General features: G+C 41.0%; 1 protein-coding gene across 6 annotated transcripts in view; it reads right to left on the bottom strand.

Moving 5' to 3' along the window:
• Window positions 1–14639, bottom strand: part of MSANTD2 (Myb/SANT DNA binding domain containing 2) — a 137214-nt gene that overhangs the window by 52105 nt on the left and 70470 nt on the right. For 4 of the 6 annotated variants that reach the window (XR_003852084.1, XR_003852085.1, XM_029572302.1 and 1 more), the window contains one exon: window positions 6474–6534. Coding sequence is in view for 4 of the 6 variants with exons in the window: in XM_029572302.1 (XP_029428162.1) it covers window positions 6474–6534 (61 nt within the window). In the remaining 2 variants the exon portion in view is untranslated. Of the gene's footprint in view, window positions 1–5846; window positions 6233–6473; window positions 6535–14639 lie in introns of those variants that run through there. The other 2 variants (XM_029572304.1, XM_029572305.1) reach the window with 2 other exon arrangements.

Raw genomic sequence — 14639 nt, 5'->3', positions numbered from 1 at the left:
TATCATAATGCCTCTATATCACTCCATGTGTGCAATTCTGGTCACCTCATGTCAAAAATATATAACTGCACTGGAGAAAGTACAAAGAAGGATGACCAAAATGATAACGGCATGGAACGGCTCTCCCCTGTGAGGAAAGGCTAGGGCTGATTAGCTTGGAGAAGAGATGGCTGAGGAGAGATATGATAGAGGTCTATAAAATCATAAAAGGACTTGAATTGGTAAATGTGAATTGGTTATTCACTCTCTCAGACAATACAAGATTAGGGAGCACTTCATAAAGTTAGCAAGTAGTACATTTAAAATAAATTATTTCACTCAATGCACATTTAGGCTCTGGAATTCACTGCCAGAGGATGTATTTAAGGTAGTCGGTGTAGCTGGGTTTAAAAAAGGTTTTGATAAGTTCCTCATGTTGAGTTACTTAATAGTCACTGCTTATGACCGGCATCAGTAGTATGAGATATATTTAATGTTTGGGTACTTGCCAGGTACTTGTAACCTGGATTGGCCACTGTTGGAAACAGGATGCTGGGCTTGATGGACCCTCAGTCTGAACCAGTAGGGCAAATTCATTTGTTCTTATTATTAGGAGGTTTATGGAATATTTTCAGAATTTCTATGGTCAAAAACCAGTGGATGGGACAACTAAGCAAAATTTTTTTCATCATTTTCCTTGGCCAAATCACTTAGAGCAGTTTAACCTCCCAATTCGAGATACAGAAATTTGGAATGCTATACAAGAACTTAAGTTAGGAAAAGCTGCGGGGCCAGATGGCCTAGGATCAAAATTCTATAAAATTCTGAAATTTTCCATGTTGACATCCTTTGAGAAATTTTATAACTCATTGTTAACCACAGGCGTTATTCCTCCTGAAATGAATCCATCTTTAAGTGTGGTCTTACTAAAAAAATAAAAAATAAAGATCCTTTCAAAGTAGGCTCCAATCTCATTGTTAAAAGTTGATGTAAAAATCATGGCGGCGATACTAGCAAATAGAATAGCTCAAATGCTCCCATAATTAATTGCGGAAGATCAAACTGGATTTGTCAAAGGGAGGATTGCTGTCCTCTCTCAAAGGGCTAACAAACAAGTGTTAAAGTTTGGACATGGAAAAAGCATTTGACTCTCTGACATGGGAATATATGCTCTGGTCCTTAGAACAGTTTGGTTTTCGAGGAAATATTTTAACATGGTTGACAATTATGTAAAAAATTCCTCTGCTTAACCTCTTATTAATGGCTCAGTTTCTCAACATTTCAGCTTAAAGTGTGGAGTTCGTCAAGGCTGCCTACTATCACCACGTCTATTCATTTTAGCCATAGATCCTTTAGCTATTAAACTATGTGCAGACGAACAATTCTGAGGTATAGAAATTCGAAATAATCACCGAAAATCACGTTTGGTGACATTTTGATGTTTGTGGAGACCCTCCTTAAGGGTGTATCCACAACTGTCTATCTTTTCTCAAACTTTTAACTGATGGGTTTAAAAATGAATTTTCATAAATCAGAGGCCTTGGCAATAGATCAGGACCTTCAGGAGGTACTGGGGGAAGCTTTCCCTTCTCCTAGGTGTTGAGCAGTTTAAAATATTTGGGCATGTAGATCCCTTGAGATCTCACACCTATTCAACTTAAATGTAAAAAAAGACTTAGTCTGAAATTAAGGCTCAATTGCATACATGGCAAGAACTTCTACTTTCGTATATGGGTCAGTGTGCTTTCCTAAAGATGGTGATCATCCCTAACATCCACTACAAACTACAAATGCTCCCTGTTTGGTTGTCTTGGAGGGACTTTACCATGTTACAGTCTATGTTTCTGAATTTTATTTGGCATGACAAATGAGCTAGGATTTGCTACGAGAAATTGGTTTGCAGTAAGGAAGAGGGAGGTATCACATTCCTGGATTTGTGATTTTCCAATGCTGCAGGCCAACTTCATTTTATTGGCAAGTGGTATATGGATAAATATGTATATTGCGAGAGGGGCTGATAGACGATATGGTAGCCACATGGAATCCATCATATCTAATACAAACTAAGAATGTGGCTATGCTGAGAGTTAAAAATAGTAATATTCTCCTAAGACCATCAGCGCTTGCATGGAAATGGCTCCAGTCCAATCGGGGCCTTGAAGCTGGCAGATCCTTACTATTACTAGACTTGCAATAAGAATTTCATACCTGGCATAGAATATAGCAACACGTTTCTCACCTGGAATATGTTTAGAATAAACACTGTTGCAGATTGTTATGAAGAAGGTGCATTTATGATGCACTCTTTTAAAGCATTATAAACCCTGTTTCAGATGGCTCATTCACATTTTTTTTACTTTTTTACAGCTGTGGCATTACTTAATGTCTTTGCAATGGAATGAGGAGACTTTCAATAATGAGCAGTCCTTTCTCGAAGATGTATGAGAAATTTTGTTTAGGAAAAACAAGCTGTGCAAGTTGCGCCTTGTAATGCCATCTCTGGTGGATCTTAATTAGTAATGGGGGTAGGAGTTGGAGTATAAGATTACAGTAAACGATATAAAGAAATGTTGTATCAGTATATAAAACCATCGTAGACTCAAATTTAAGAGAGATGGGATACATTACATGAAACTGGTGCAATCCCCTGCCTGTAAGTGTGGGGGCAACAATGGTACCCTAGCGCACAGATTTGTTAAATGCCTGAGTCTAAGATAAATGAAATGAAAATGAAAGACCTTTCTTGGAAAAGGTATTACGGACTATACAGAAAGCTACAAGGGTTCAGATTCCTCGTGAGGGAAAGGTTCTGTTTTTAAGAGACTTGTTGATGCTTGTGGGGGGCCTATTAACAAAGCTTGAAAATGTATTCAAGTGGCTCTATATAATGCATGTAAGTAACTTACAGAATGGGATAGGTGATTCTCTTCCTACCTTGTCCTTATGGATATTCAAAATGTCAGTAACTGTACAACTAGAATAGTTGGATGTAAAAGTAACTAAGCGACCAGCGCTCAAATCACATGCATAGGTTTGGAATCTGTTTTTTGTACAATTGAGTCTCGAAATGCAGCAAAGAGCTTTTAATATGGGGCATTCACCAACCTGGGGAGGCATTTTGGATATTGTAATAGAGCCCTTCCAGTATGGGTAGACATATTTCCTGAGTGGTAGCTAGTGGGTGGATGAGGAGTAGCTGGGACTATGAATGAGAGAGATGGATTTGTGTGGATGAGGACTTGTCATGGTTAGGATAAATTGTGAAAGGAAAAATTGTGGCTGGACTTTTTGTTCGGATGTATATTAGGCAATTTTGGCTGAATTTTAAAGCTGGGGCCTATGTGCTTAGGCATTGTGGTATATTGGTTTGTTTGTTAAATGATATATTGTCTGCTATTTATGTATATGCAACTGGTGACAGAATACAAATTATTTTGCAAAAAAAAAAAAAATATATAAAAAATATAAAAGATATTTGACTGGGTTCCATGTTCTAGTTTTGGCAAATCTGTGAATGAAAGGTGATGGGCTAGTACAGTGCTTCCTTGTGCAGCCGGAGCCATGCTTGCAGGCTGGGTGCTGCTCAGAGGGGTTCAAGTTAACATCTCTTTCTTCTATCTCACCATTCTTCTAGGGTCTTTCTCCCTAGCCTATCACCTCTGCACATTCACCTTTTCTGCCATTCTTTCTCCTCTCATAAGTCTTCCCCAAACACAGTGGCTCTCCATACATCTGCCTCCTGCAACTTAAGACAGAAGAGCTTAAGGTGTAGGACTATCACTGGCATAAACAGAGATCTTGGTCATGTGTATGAGACACAGAAAGTGAGGGAGCAGGGGCTTGGAATATGCACAGCAATGCTTGTCCCTATGGCCTGCTTCTTCCCTTCTCAGTCCACACCTCTGTTTTGAACAGGAAGCATGTGAATTGAAGGGAGTGGCCGATGGGGACAGACAGCATTGTACTTGTTCAGTGTTTCTGCAGTACTTATGACTTGCGCTGATGGGATGAGAACACACAGTGCAGAAAACTGCACCTGTGTTGCACCAACTGCGCCAAGTCTCCCCCCAGCTGGAGGGAGTTTGATGGTGCCACACAAGCGTGCAGCAGATAGACTCCCAAAATGGGAAATCTGGAGAGATGTTGCCCCCTCTTTCTTCCTCCACCAGAGTAGTAGCAACAGTGTTAGAACAGTGGACTGAGAGGGAGGGGAAGCCAGAATTCAAATCCTGATTTTCCGACAGGCGTTTCTTGTGATTTGGGGCAAGTTACTTAATCCTGCATTGCCTCAAATCCAAATTTACAGGCTGATGCAGTAATCTGGGCATTACAACTGTGCACAGGTTTTCAGCGCATATTTTTAATACCCAGATTACATTTTTTTTTTAATTCCTGGATGTAGTAAACTAATTAATTCTATGCCAATACATCGGAAGTTAAAAAAAAAAAAAAGTGTGTTGTGCATAAAATGTGCGTTCGGCGCAGACTGAACACACATTTTAACTCAGGAAGAGAAGGGAGTGAGGGCCATCCTTCACAGACAGATCGTGCAGCGGCAGCCACTGCGCCAGGTAAGTCAGTACTTATCCAGCTGTCTGGCATGAGTAGCCACTACTAAGTATTTATCCAGCTAAGTAGTGGTGACCAATGCCAGACAGCCAGATAAATACTGATTTATCGGGCTAAGTGGCACAACTCGCCAGATAGCCAAATAAGTCAGTACTTCTCCATCAAGGGTTTTTCACAGTTTTTTTCTATTTTTTTTTAACAGGTTTTAAGTGTCAGGGCAGTAGCGCTGGAAACTTAACTCCATTTCCGACCCTGGAGTTAAATTTCCAGCACTAAGTAAAACCTTGCTGGGCCAGTATATCTTTCAGCGTTGGGGACTAATGCTTAATATCCTCATTTGCATGCTATTTCCATGAGAAGTTGCTAAGCAGGCTCCCCATTTTAGCATGCTGATTTTGTGAGCGTAAAACTCCTTGCTGCATCAGCAGTAAAGTTTATGCTCACAAAATGAGTTGTGTGTTGGCCAGAACGTACCTTTCTGCAAAGGCCTGTTAGATTGTAAGCCCTCTGGGGAAGCGAACTACCTATTTGCACTGTAACTCATCTTCAGGTCAGATTTGACCAGGCAAGTAATTAAATTTGGCATCTTCTCCCCTCCCTCTTACCCACCATCCCCAGCATCTGCCTCCTGCCTTTCCTTTCCTCTCCCCTGCTGATCCCCTTTTCTTTCCCCTACGAAATTCCTGCTCAGCGGCAGAGCCCATGCTGTTCCTCTCATAGTTCCTTCTCATCTGTACTGGCCCTGCAAGCAGGTTTAAAGCTTGTGAGCTGCACATCTTGTATACTGATATTATGCATTGCAAGGTCAGCATACAGGATGTGCTGGCCTGTGAGTTTGGAACATACTCACAGGGCAGGCTCCCACTGCTCCTACCACCTGGTCATGTGCAGCCATATATGCACCTTAAAAGAAACAGTGCTGATAACTAGAAACATGCATTCATTAGGTCATTCATTTCATTTATTTTGGCAATATGCGCGTATGTCGGACTTATAGTACATGAGTATATGGATAGTATGTGTTTTACGTGTGTACTGTAAGTCTGCGAGGTACGTGCATACCACAGAAACGATTGACCTAACGAATGCACATCCCTACTGATAACTGCAATAGTTCTGGAAACCCTTCCTAAGCTTTTTTTTTTTTTTTTATCTTCATATGTCCAGTAAAGTGAAAGTTACTAATTGCAAACAAAAAAAACCCAAAAAAACTTCATTCCTGACTGTTCAGCTATAAAGAGTTCTACTGGATGTTGTATTGGTCCTAAAGAAATTGCATTCTTGGAAGGTTATGATACCTTTATTAGGCCAATAAAATTTTTTTATAAGGGCTAGCCCAGGGATTCACTGGCAGTGTTGTGCACTGCTTTGTGGACGATCTCCAGTTCACTTCCTGGATTGGCCTCATGCAATCTGGGTTGAATGGGATTAAGCATGCTGTGGAAGCAGTGTTCACAGCCCCTGAAGGCGGAGAGAGAAAAGCGGTTAAGAGCAACATCTGGTGGCCAGATTTCGATTCAATGATAAAAAGCTCTGGTACATGACTCTCAGTCTCAAGACCAATGCTGCAATGCCCAGACTAGAAACAATGAGAGAATGGGTCTATTGAAACAGGGAAAACATCCCCACTTAGATGTGAATGAAGGCTCATGGTGCCAGAATCCCAGGCCTGGTTCCAATTGAGCTGGAAAAAGAAAAAAAAAAGGAGAAAGGAGGAACTACAGGGATGATAAATGATCATACAAAGGTAGTGTTACACAGGAGGTTTTTAAACTTCAGATAAAATATTAAAAACAGAAAGATTAGGCGAGCAGAAGGCAACTGAAGCTCTTGCACTCTGCGAGGCCTTATGAACTCCACCCATAACTTAGATAAAATGTATCATATGGCAGAAATATCCAAAGGAGATTTTTCAGGCTACTTACTGTGTGTCTTCTGAAGATTCTGGTTTCATCTTCATTGGTCTCTTGGGTGCAGGTATTTCATCTAAAAATACAATTTCAATTAAATAAAATTAATGCCCATCACTGAATTGGAAACAGATTTCCAGGTAAACAAAGATCATCAAAAGCAGTTACTAGCAACTAAACTTCCTGGATGTGGTTAGTGCACTAACTGCACTAACCACATCCTCTGGCAACAAATTCCAGGAGGAAACAGTGGCTACCTCAGACAGTAGTGCAAGTAGAAATAGCTGGTATTTCTTCCTCCACCTTAAGAATATACTGTCATACTGGGTCAGACCAAAGGTCCATCAAGCATAGCCTCCTGTTTCTAACAAAGACCAATCCAGGCCATAAGTACCTGGCAGGATTCCTAAGTTCAATAGATTCCATGCTGCTTATCCCAGGGACAAGCAATGGAGGAGTGGCCTAGTGGTTAGAGCAGTGGGCTATGAACCAGGAGACCAGCGTTCAAGTCCCACTGTTGGTCCTTGTGACCTTGGGCAAGTCACTTCATCCTCCATTGCCTCAGGTACAAACTTAGGGGTTAGGAAAATACCTACAGTACCTGAATGTAATCTACTTTGAAGTGCTGAAAAAAAACATCTAAATAAAGATCTCCCCAAGGCCACCTTAATAATGGTTTATACTAACACTTGGTATCTTCATTGCATATCTCCTAGTCTCTGTACTTTTTGAAGCGTAAACTGATTCATGTTTACCATTTCAATCCACTCATTTTATAGACCTCTAGCATATCTCCCCTCAGTCGTCTCTTCTCCAAGCTGAAGAGCCTTAACCTCTTTAACCTTTCCTCATAGTGAAATTATTTCATCTCCTTTATCATTTTGGTCACCCTTCTGTGTACCATTTCTAATTCCACTATATCTCTTTTGAGATGCGGTGACCGGAACTGCACACAGTATTCAAGATGTGGTCACCCTATGGAGAGATAGGAGTATGATGATATTCTCTATTTTATTCTCCATCCTTCCTAATTCCTATTTGCTTTCTTGACTGCCACCGCACACTGGGTAGAGGATTTCCACAATGACACTGAGATCTTTTTTCCTGGGTGGTGACTGCCAATGTGGAACCTTGCATCGTCTAGCTAAAATTTGGGTTCCCCTTCCCTATGTGCATCACTTTGCACTTGTCCACACTAAATGCCATTTGCCACCTAAGATCTGGGTGCCCATTCTCTCAGACTCGCAAGGTCCTTTTGTAATTTGTTTCCCCTTAGGGTTTAACAACTTTGAATAATTTTGTATCATCAGCAGATCTGACCATCTCACTCATTATTCCCATCTCTAGGTCATTTATAAATGTGTCAAATAGCAGCAGTCCCACTATAAATCTCTAGGATACTCCACTGGTCACCTTTCTCCAATGAGAACATTGACTATTTAGCCCTACTCCTTGTTTTCTCTCAATGTTCTCAATCGACAATAGAACATCTTATCCCATGACTTTTTAATTTCTTCAACAGTCTCTCATGAGGTACTTTGTCAAATGCTTTCTGAAAGACCAGATATACTATATCAACTGCGTCATCTTTATCCATACTTATTCATGCCTTCAAAAAAAAAATGTCACAAATATAAACCAAAAAATAGCTTGAAAATTTGAAATAAACACAAAATAATAGATTCAGCTATACAAGAAAGAGCTCAAATGGTTTGTTGTAGGTATCTTGCGACTGTCATATATTGCCTCAAAATGCTTTTTGACTTATATATGAAGCCCGTGAAGCACTGGGCTTAACTAACCATAGGTCGCAAGAATGCCTAGTATTCTCCATGCGGAGCTATAGTGCAAGATAAGGCAATGTATGTGAAACAACTATTACGTGCACTTATCTTGAATCCACTGTGAGTATATGTAGTCCTGAAGTCTGTCCTCCGACACGGCAGTGTTTCAGAGTATATTACTCCTCCTTCAGGGAGCTTCAGGAGACAAAGTACTGTCTATGCGTTGGATGACGCTATTGTGGTCAGTTCATGGCTGGTATAAGCGAAACAGAAGTGGTGCACGAAGCATGTGCAGCCTGCTAGCTTTTTCTGCCGTGTCGGAGGACAGACTTCAGGGCTACATATGCTCACAGTGGATTCAAGATAAGTGCACGTAATAGTTGTTTCACATACATTGCCTTATCTTGCGCTATAGCTCCGCATGGAGAATACTAGGCATTCTTGCGACCTATGATTAGTTAAGGCCAGTGCTTCGCGGGCTTCATATATAAGCCAAAAAGCATTTTGAGGCAATATATGACTGTTGCAAGATACCTACAACAAACCATTTGAGCTCCTTCTTGTATAGCTGAATCTATTATTTTGTGATTTAAAAAAAAAAAAAATGTAGCAGATTAGTAAGGCAAGACATCCCTTGGTTAAACCTGTGTTGGGTTTGTCCCATTAAACTATGACTATATGCTCAGCAATTTTATTCTTTATAATAGTTTCAATCAATTTTCCCAAGACAGACGCCAAGCTCACCAGTCTATAGTTAACTGGATCACCTCTGGAACCCTTTTTAAAAACTAGTGTTATATTGGCTATCCTCCAATCATCAGGTACCACAGCTGATATTGACAGATTAATAATAATAGGTCTAAAATTTCATTTTTCAGTACTCTAGGATGTATACCATTTGGTCCAGATGATTTTCTACTCTTTAGTTTATCAATTTGCCCTGTTACATCTTTCAGGTTCACTGAGATTTTCTCCAGTTCCTTTGAATCATCACCTTTAAATATCACTTCTGGAATGGGTACCTACCTTATCTTCCTCAGTAAAAACTGAAGCAAAGAAATCATTTAATCCAGGGGTGGGCAATTCCGGTCCTCGAGGGCTGCAAACCAGTCGGGTTTTCAGGATATCCTTAATGAATATGCATGAGAGAGACCTGCATACACACTGCCTCAGTTGTATGCAAATCTATTTCATGCATATTCATTAGGGGTATCCTGAAAACCCGACTGGTTTGCAGCCCTCGAGGACCGGACTTGCCCACCCCTGATTTAATCTCTGCTACAGCCTTGTTCTTCATTATTTCCTCAATCAGCTAATTCCTTTGCAAGCTTTTTGCTTCAAATGAACTTGAAAGTTTTTATTATGATTTTTTGCTTCTTCAGCAAGCTTCTTTTCAAATTATGTCTTAGCTTTCCTTATCAATGATTTGCATCTAACTTGCCAATGCTTATGCTGTTTTCTTCATTTAGATTTCTTTTTGCCTATAATTGCCTCTCACACTTCATCTTTAAATCATGCTGGCAGTGGTTTGGCCTTCCTTCCACCTTTTTAATACGTGGAATACCTCGTTTCTGGGCTTCCAAGATGGTATTCTTGAACAGCACCAATGCCTGATATAAAATCTCAACCTTTGCAGTTGCTCCTTTCATTTTTTTCCTAACCATTTTTTTTCATTGTATCATAATTTTCCTTTTGAAAATAAAATGCTATTCCATTAATGTCCTCCTTCCAGTTAAGCCAAATACAGTTGTGAGAGTGGCACACCTATGGATACAGCTTTCATTTTGTTGCAATGTAACTGAACTGAACACATATCCCTGCTACTATTGTGTGGTGCTGTGGAACACACAAAGCCTGCGAGTCTTGTCTGCAGAGACAGAAGTGTACATAAGAACATAAGAAATTGCCATGCTGGGTCAGACCAAGGGTCCATCAAGCCCAGCATCCTGATTCCAACAGAGGCCAAGCCCAGCATCCTGTTTCTAACAGAGGCCAAAACCAGGCCACAAGAACCTGGCAATTACATGCTAGGTGGGTAGACTATACACCCGTTTCTCTATATTACAACATGATATATCCTTAGGTCCGTTATCAATTGCCATTTAGATGGCCAACTGTAAAGGGAGGACTCTTAAACGACTGTGACATATGCAGCTACTTACTCGGATACCTTCTGGCAACACAAATCATTATGTGCCTGTAGTGTACACTTGGCCCCAACGGCACTTGAGGCTCTCCCACCCAGTACCTGGAGTGGGCTTATTTGTACTGGAGGGTGTGCCTGGTTGGAAGAGCTTTAGCTGCTGGGGAGGCAGTGGTGTTTTTTGTTTTTTTTGGGGGGGGGGGGGGGGGGGGGGGGGATTTAAGTGATGTCAACTTATTTTGGGGAGGGAAGGGGGAAAGCAAATGGCACTGTCATGCCAGGTACTTTCATGTTCATAAGATAAGAACATAAGAAATTGCCATGCTGGGTCAGACCAAGGGTCCATCAAGCCCAGCATCCTGTTTCCAACAGAAGCCAAACCTGGCCACAAGAACCTGGCAATTACCCAAACACTAAGAAGATCCCATGCTACTGATGCAATTAATAGCAGTGGCTATTCCCTAAGTAAACCTGATTAATAGCCATTAATGGACTTCTCTTCCAAGAACTTATCCAAACCTTTTTTGAACCCAGTTACACTAACTGCACTAATCACATCCTCTGGCAACAAATTCCAGAGCTTTATTGTGCATTGAGTGAAAAAGAATTTTCTCCGATTAGTCTTAAATGTGCTACTTGCTAACTTCATGGAATGCCCCCTAGTCCTTCTATTATTCGAAAGTGTAAATAACCGAGTCACATCTACTCGTTCAAGACCTCTATCATATCCCCCCTCAGCCGTCTCTTCTCCAAGCTGAACAGCCCTAACCTCTTCAGCCTTTCCTCATAGGGGAGCTGTTCCATCCCCTTTATCATTTTGGTTGCCCTTCTCTGTACCTTCGCCATTGTAACTATATCTTTTTTGAGATGCGACGACCAGAATTGTACACAGTATTCAAGGTGTGGTCTCACCATGGAGCGATATAGAGGCATTATGACATTTTCTGTTTTATTAACCATTCCCTTCCTAATAATTCCTAACACTCTGTTTGCTTTTTTGACTGCTGCAGCACACTGAGCCGACGATTTTAAAGTATTATCCACTATGATGCCTAGATCTTTTTCCTGAGTGGTAGCTCCTAATATGGAACCTAACATCTTGTAACTACAGCAAGGGTTATTTTTCCCTATATGCAACACCTTGCACTTGTCCACATTAAATTTCATCTGCCATTTGGAAGCCCAATATTCAAGTCTTGCAAGGGTTGAGGAGGGTCTGGGCCAGCGGATTGATGATACCTGGGGGCACGGAAATGGAAGAAGGTCTGGCAGGACCCCTATTTGCTGTTCTGTTTTTCTAGACAGAGGTCTCTTACCCATGTATCTGTAGAAGATATCCTGTTAAATAGGCAATATGCCTACCACACGACCTAATCATTTAAGGTTTACTCTGCCATATGTACATGCAGGCAGGCATACATTAGGTGGCACTTTTATCCTGCTGATTTTAGGTGACAGGTTCTGTTGCCAACTATAGCTGCATTTCTTGTCCACTACCCAGTCTAATGAATATGAACCTCAGTTTACTTGCTACCTGCTAGAACACCGTGTCATTCCAGAAAGTGGTCTCTATGAAAAGCTCAGAGCGCGGTGTGTGACAACTGAGGAGGAGTCACAGAGCTGTGGAGGATAGAGATTCCCCACTGCCCAAGAGCAAACAGTGATGAGGCTTGTGTTGCTTGGGACCAGGAAGATTTCAACAGACTGGCTCCCACTCCTGAACTGCCTTAAGTTGTTAATCTGTACATACCTATTAGCTTATTTTCACTTTATGAACTAATTTATGAACTAATTAAGGTCGTTCTAGACACTATGTATCATACTACTATTACACTGTAGCAAATCTCTGATTGTTTACTCACACAAGTGGCATTTTAGCATCTACGCTCCATTATCAGGGTACTGTTTTCTTTATACTGATATCCGTTTTGTTATAATTCATAATTTTATACTAGAGTAGTTTCCTCGATACAAGTTTTTTACCCTATGTTCCATGTACTGCCTCTGGGCGAATTCTTATTCTCTGTTTACCGATGTGATTTGTATGTCATACAGGAACACCGGTATATAAAAATAAAAAACAAATAAATAAATAAATGGCTAAGGATGATCGCTGTGTGAGATCATCCTCGCATATGCTGTTCAGTTAGATAGTGCCCATTTCATATACATGCCCATATACCCGAGAGTTAGCTAAGCGGATGCTCTATGGAAAAGGCAACACAAGACACTTCTGAAGCTCCACATTAAGGAGTTTCCTGTTTTGCTCTTGCTGTCTTCCTTGGGAGCATAAAATGAGCTTTCAGTTTTTTGGCCTAGGCCATATGGTCTTGCATGTGAGAAATGTACCTAGCTGGAATGGCCATGGCACTCTAGCATCCAAGGTCATGTGGATCCTTTAATATAGTGAACCCTTAAGAAAAAACACACAATGAAAAGACACAACCAGAAAATGAAATTTCAAACTATATGACCACTTTATTAAACATTTGTAGTCACCAGAATCAAAGCAATTCAACATCTTTGGTAATCACATTCTTCAAGGACCAGATATCAAATAGCAAATGACATTATACTGAAATTACCAGCACATTTAGTGGAGAAATGTACATACATTGTTACAAATGTCAACATGACATATACGGTATTATGATCTTATCCCTTTTACAAATTCATGATTACTGCAAAGAACCTAGAAAGTTGAAGTGGCAACCTAATGTTAGAGCTGATACCAGCACAACTATGTGATGGCAAGAGAAGGCCCAGACAGTCTACGTTGAAAGAATGCGCTCAAATGAGTCAGACTAAGGGCCATGGCAGCAAAGTTGAAGTAGCAGGCAGCAGGACCAGAACTGGAGAAGGCAGCATGAAGGCAGTAGCCCCAGGAGATGAGACAGAAATACGGAGCCAGCAGCAGGTTGAGATAAGAAGAGATACCATCATGGAGGCAGCAGCAGGGTGAGAAGAGACACCAACATGGAGCCAGCAGCAGGAAGAGATGAGAAGAGAAATCAGTAGCAGGACCAGGAGATGAGACATGATGAGAAGAGACACCACCATCAGGGCCGTGACTGGAGATCGCATCAAGGAGGCAGGACTACGGGCAGAGCAAAGAGGAGGGCATAACAAGCAAGCATCAAGACAACACAGGTAGACAGTAGACCATCCACATCAGCAAGCCAACATAGGAACTCTATAGTCAGGTCCAGCCCAGCAGTCTTTTTCCATCTAGCCGGCACAGGAACTCTGTGCATCTTTGCGTGAATTTTTGGAGCCTTTATATTATAAAATCCCGAATAAAAGTAGCATAGCTCCTCCCTGCTCAGATATCAGTGAAGTGGCAAGCAAAGGGGCAGGATTCTGCCATGGCCTGCTGCTGAAGAGTCCACAAGAAAAGTAGCCCTTTTCAAGGCCTCAAGAGTCTCAGGCAGTGATGTCAGCAGTAGAGGTGCAGCAAGGGGCTGAGTCGGCAAGTCCTGGAAACAGCAAGAAACATTTTTCTCCAGAAATATGAGGCTTTTTCAGGTAAAGTGCACTGTTCTGCTTTGCCTCTCCGATGGTGCCTTGGAAAAATCCTATCACTGCCCGGGTACCCCTTTGACCCTTTACGATGCCTTAGGCTGTTCATGCCACTTTTGGTGCCATGTTGACAGTCTTAATGGTTTGGCATGTCTTCACCCTTCTAAATGATATCTTCCCACAAGATTCATTAGAACTAATGAGAAAACCTCAATTCTGGAGCCTAAAATAGGCTGCAGTGCTTCCCCCATTGACTTTATGGGCAAACAAAACAACAAGTGAAACTAATACACAATTTGTTTTTTGTTTTGAAACTAATGAAACGAATAGAAGTGCCATGAAACTGATGAACAAACTGAAATAAATTTTTCCCTCTGCCCATCCCTAGCAAACAGTTCCATTAGTACAGCACCCAAGACCAAATGCTTAAAATGCAGTTTGACTCATAGGCTGGATACTGTTTCCTAAGAAGAAATATTTCCCCTGAAATTTGAAGTAAGAGGCTGATATCCTCTACTAATCCATAAAGCCTCTGATTAAAGAGAGTTTAATTTAAGCTAAGCACGAGGAGAGCGCTCCTCCCAAATATGCATTGAGATCATTTAAATTGCTACAAAAAAAATGTAGATTAAATAGAATCCCCAAAATCCCAGCTGATCTGACAGGTACATTATACCAAAAATGACCAAAACTATTTCAAAATTATACCATCAAATCTTAGATCAAGTAGGCATT

This window comes from Rhinatrema bivittatum, chromosome 12 (assembly GCF_901001135.1).
Source record: "Rhinatrema bivittatum chromosome 12, aRhiBiv1.1, whole genome shotgun sequence".
NCBI lineage: Eukaryota > Metazoa > Chordata > Amphibia > Gymnophiona > Rhinatrematidae > Rhinatrema > Rhinatrema bivittatum.
Note: the sequence above shows the minus strand (reverse complement) of the source record. Positions and strands in the feature narration are given on the sequence as shown.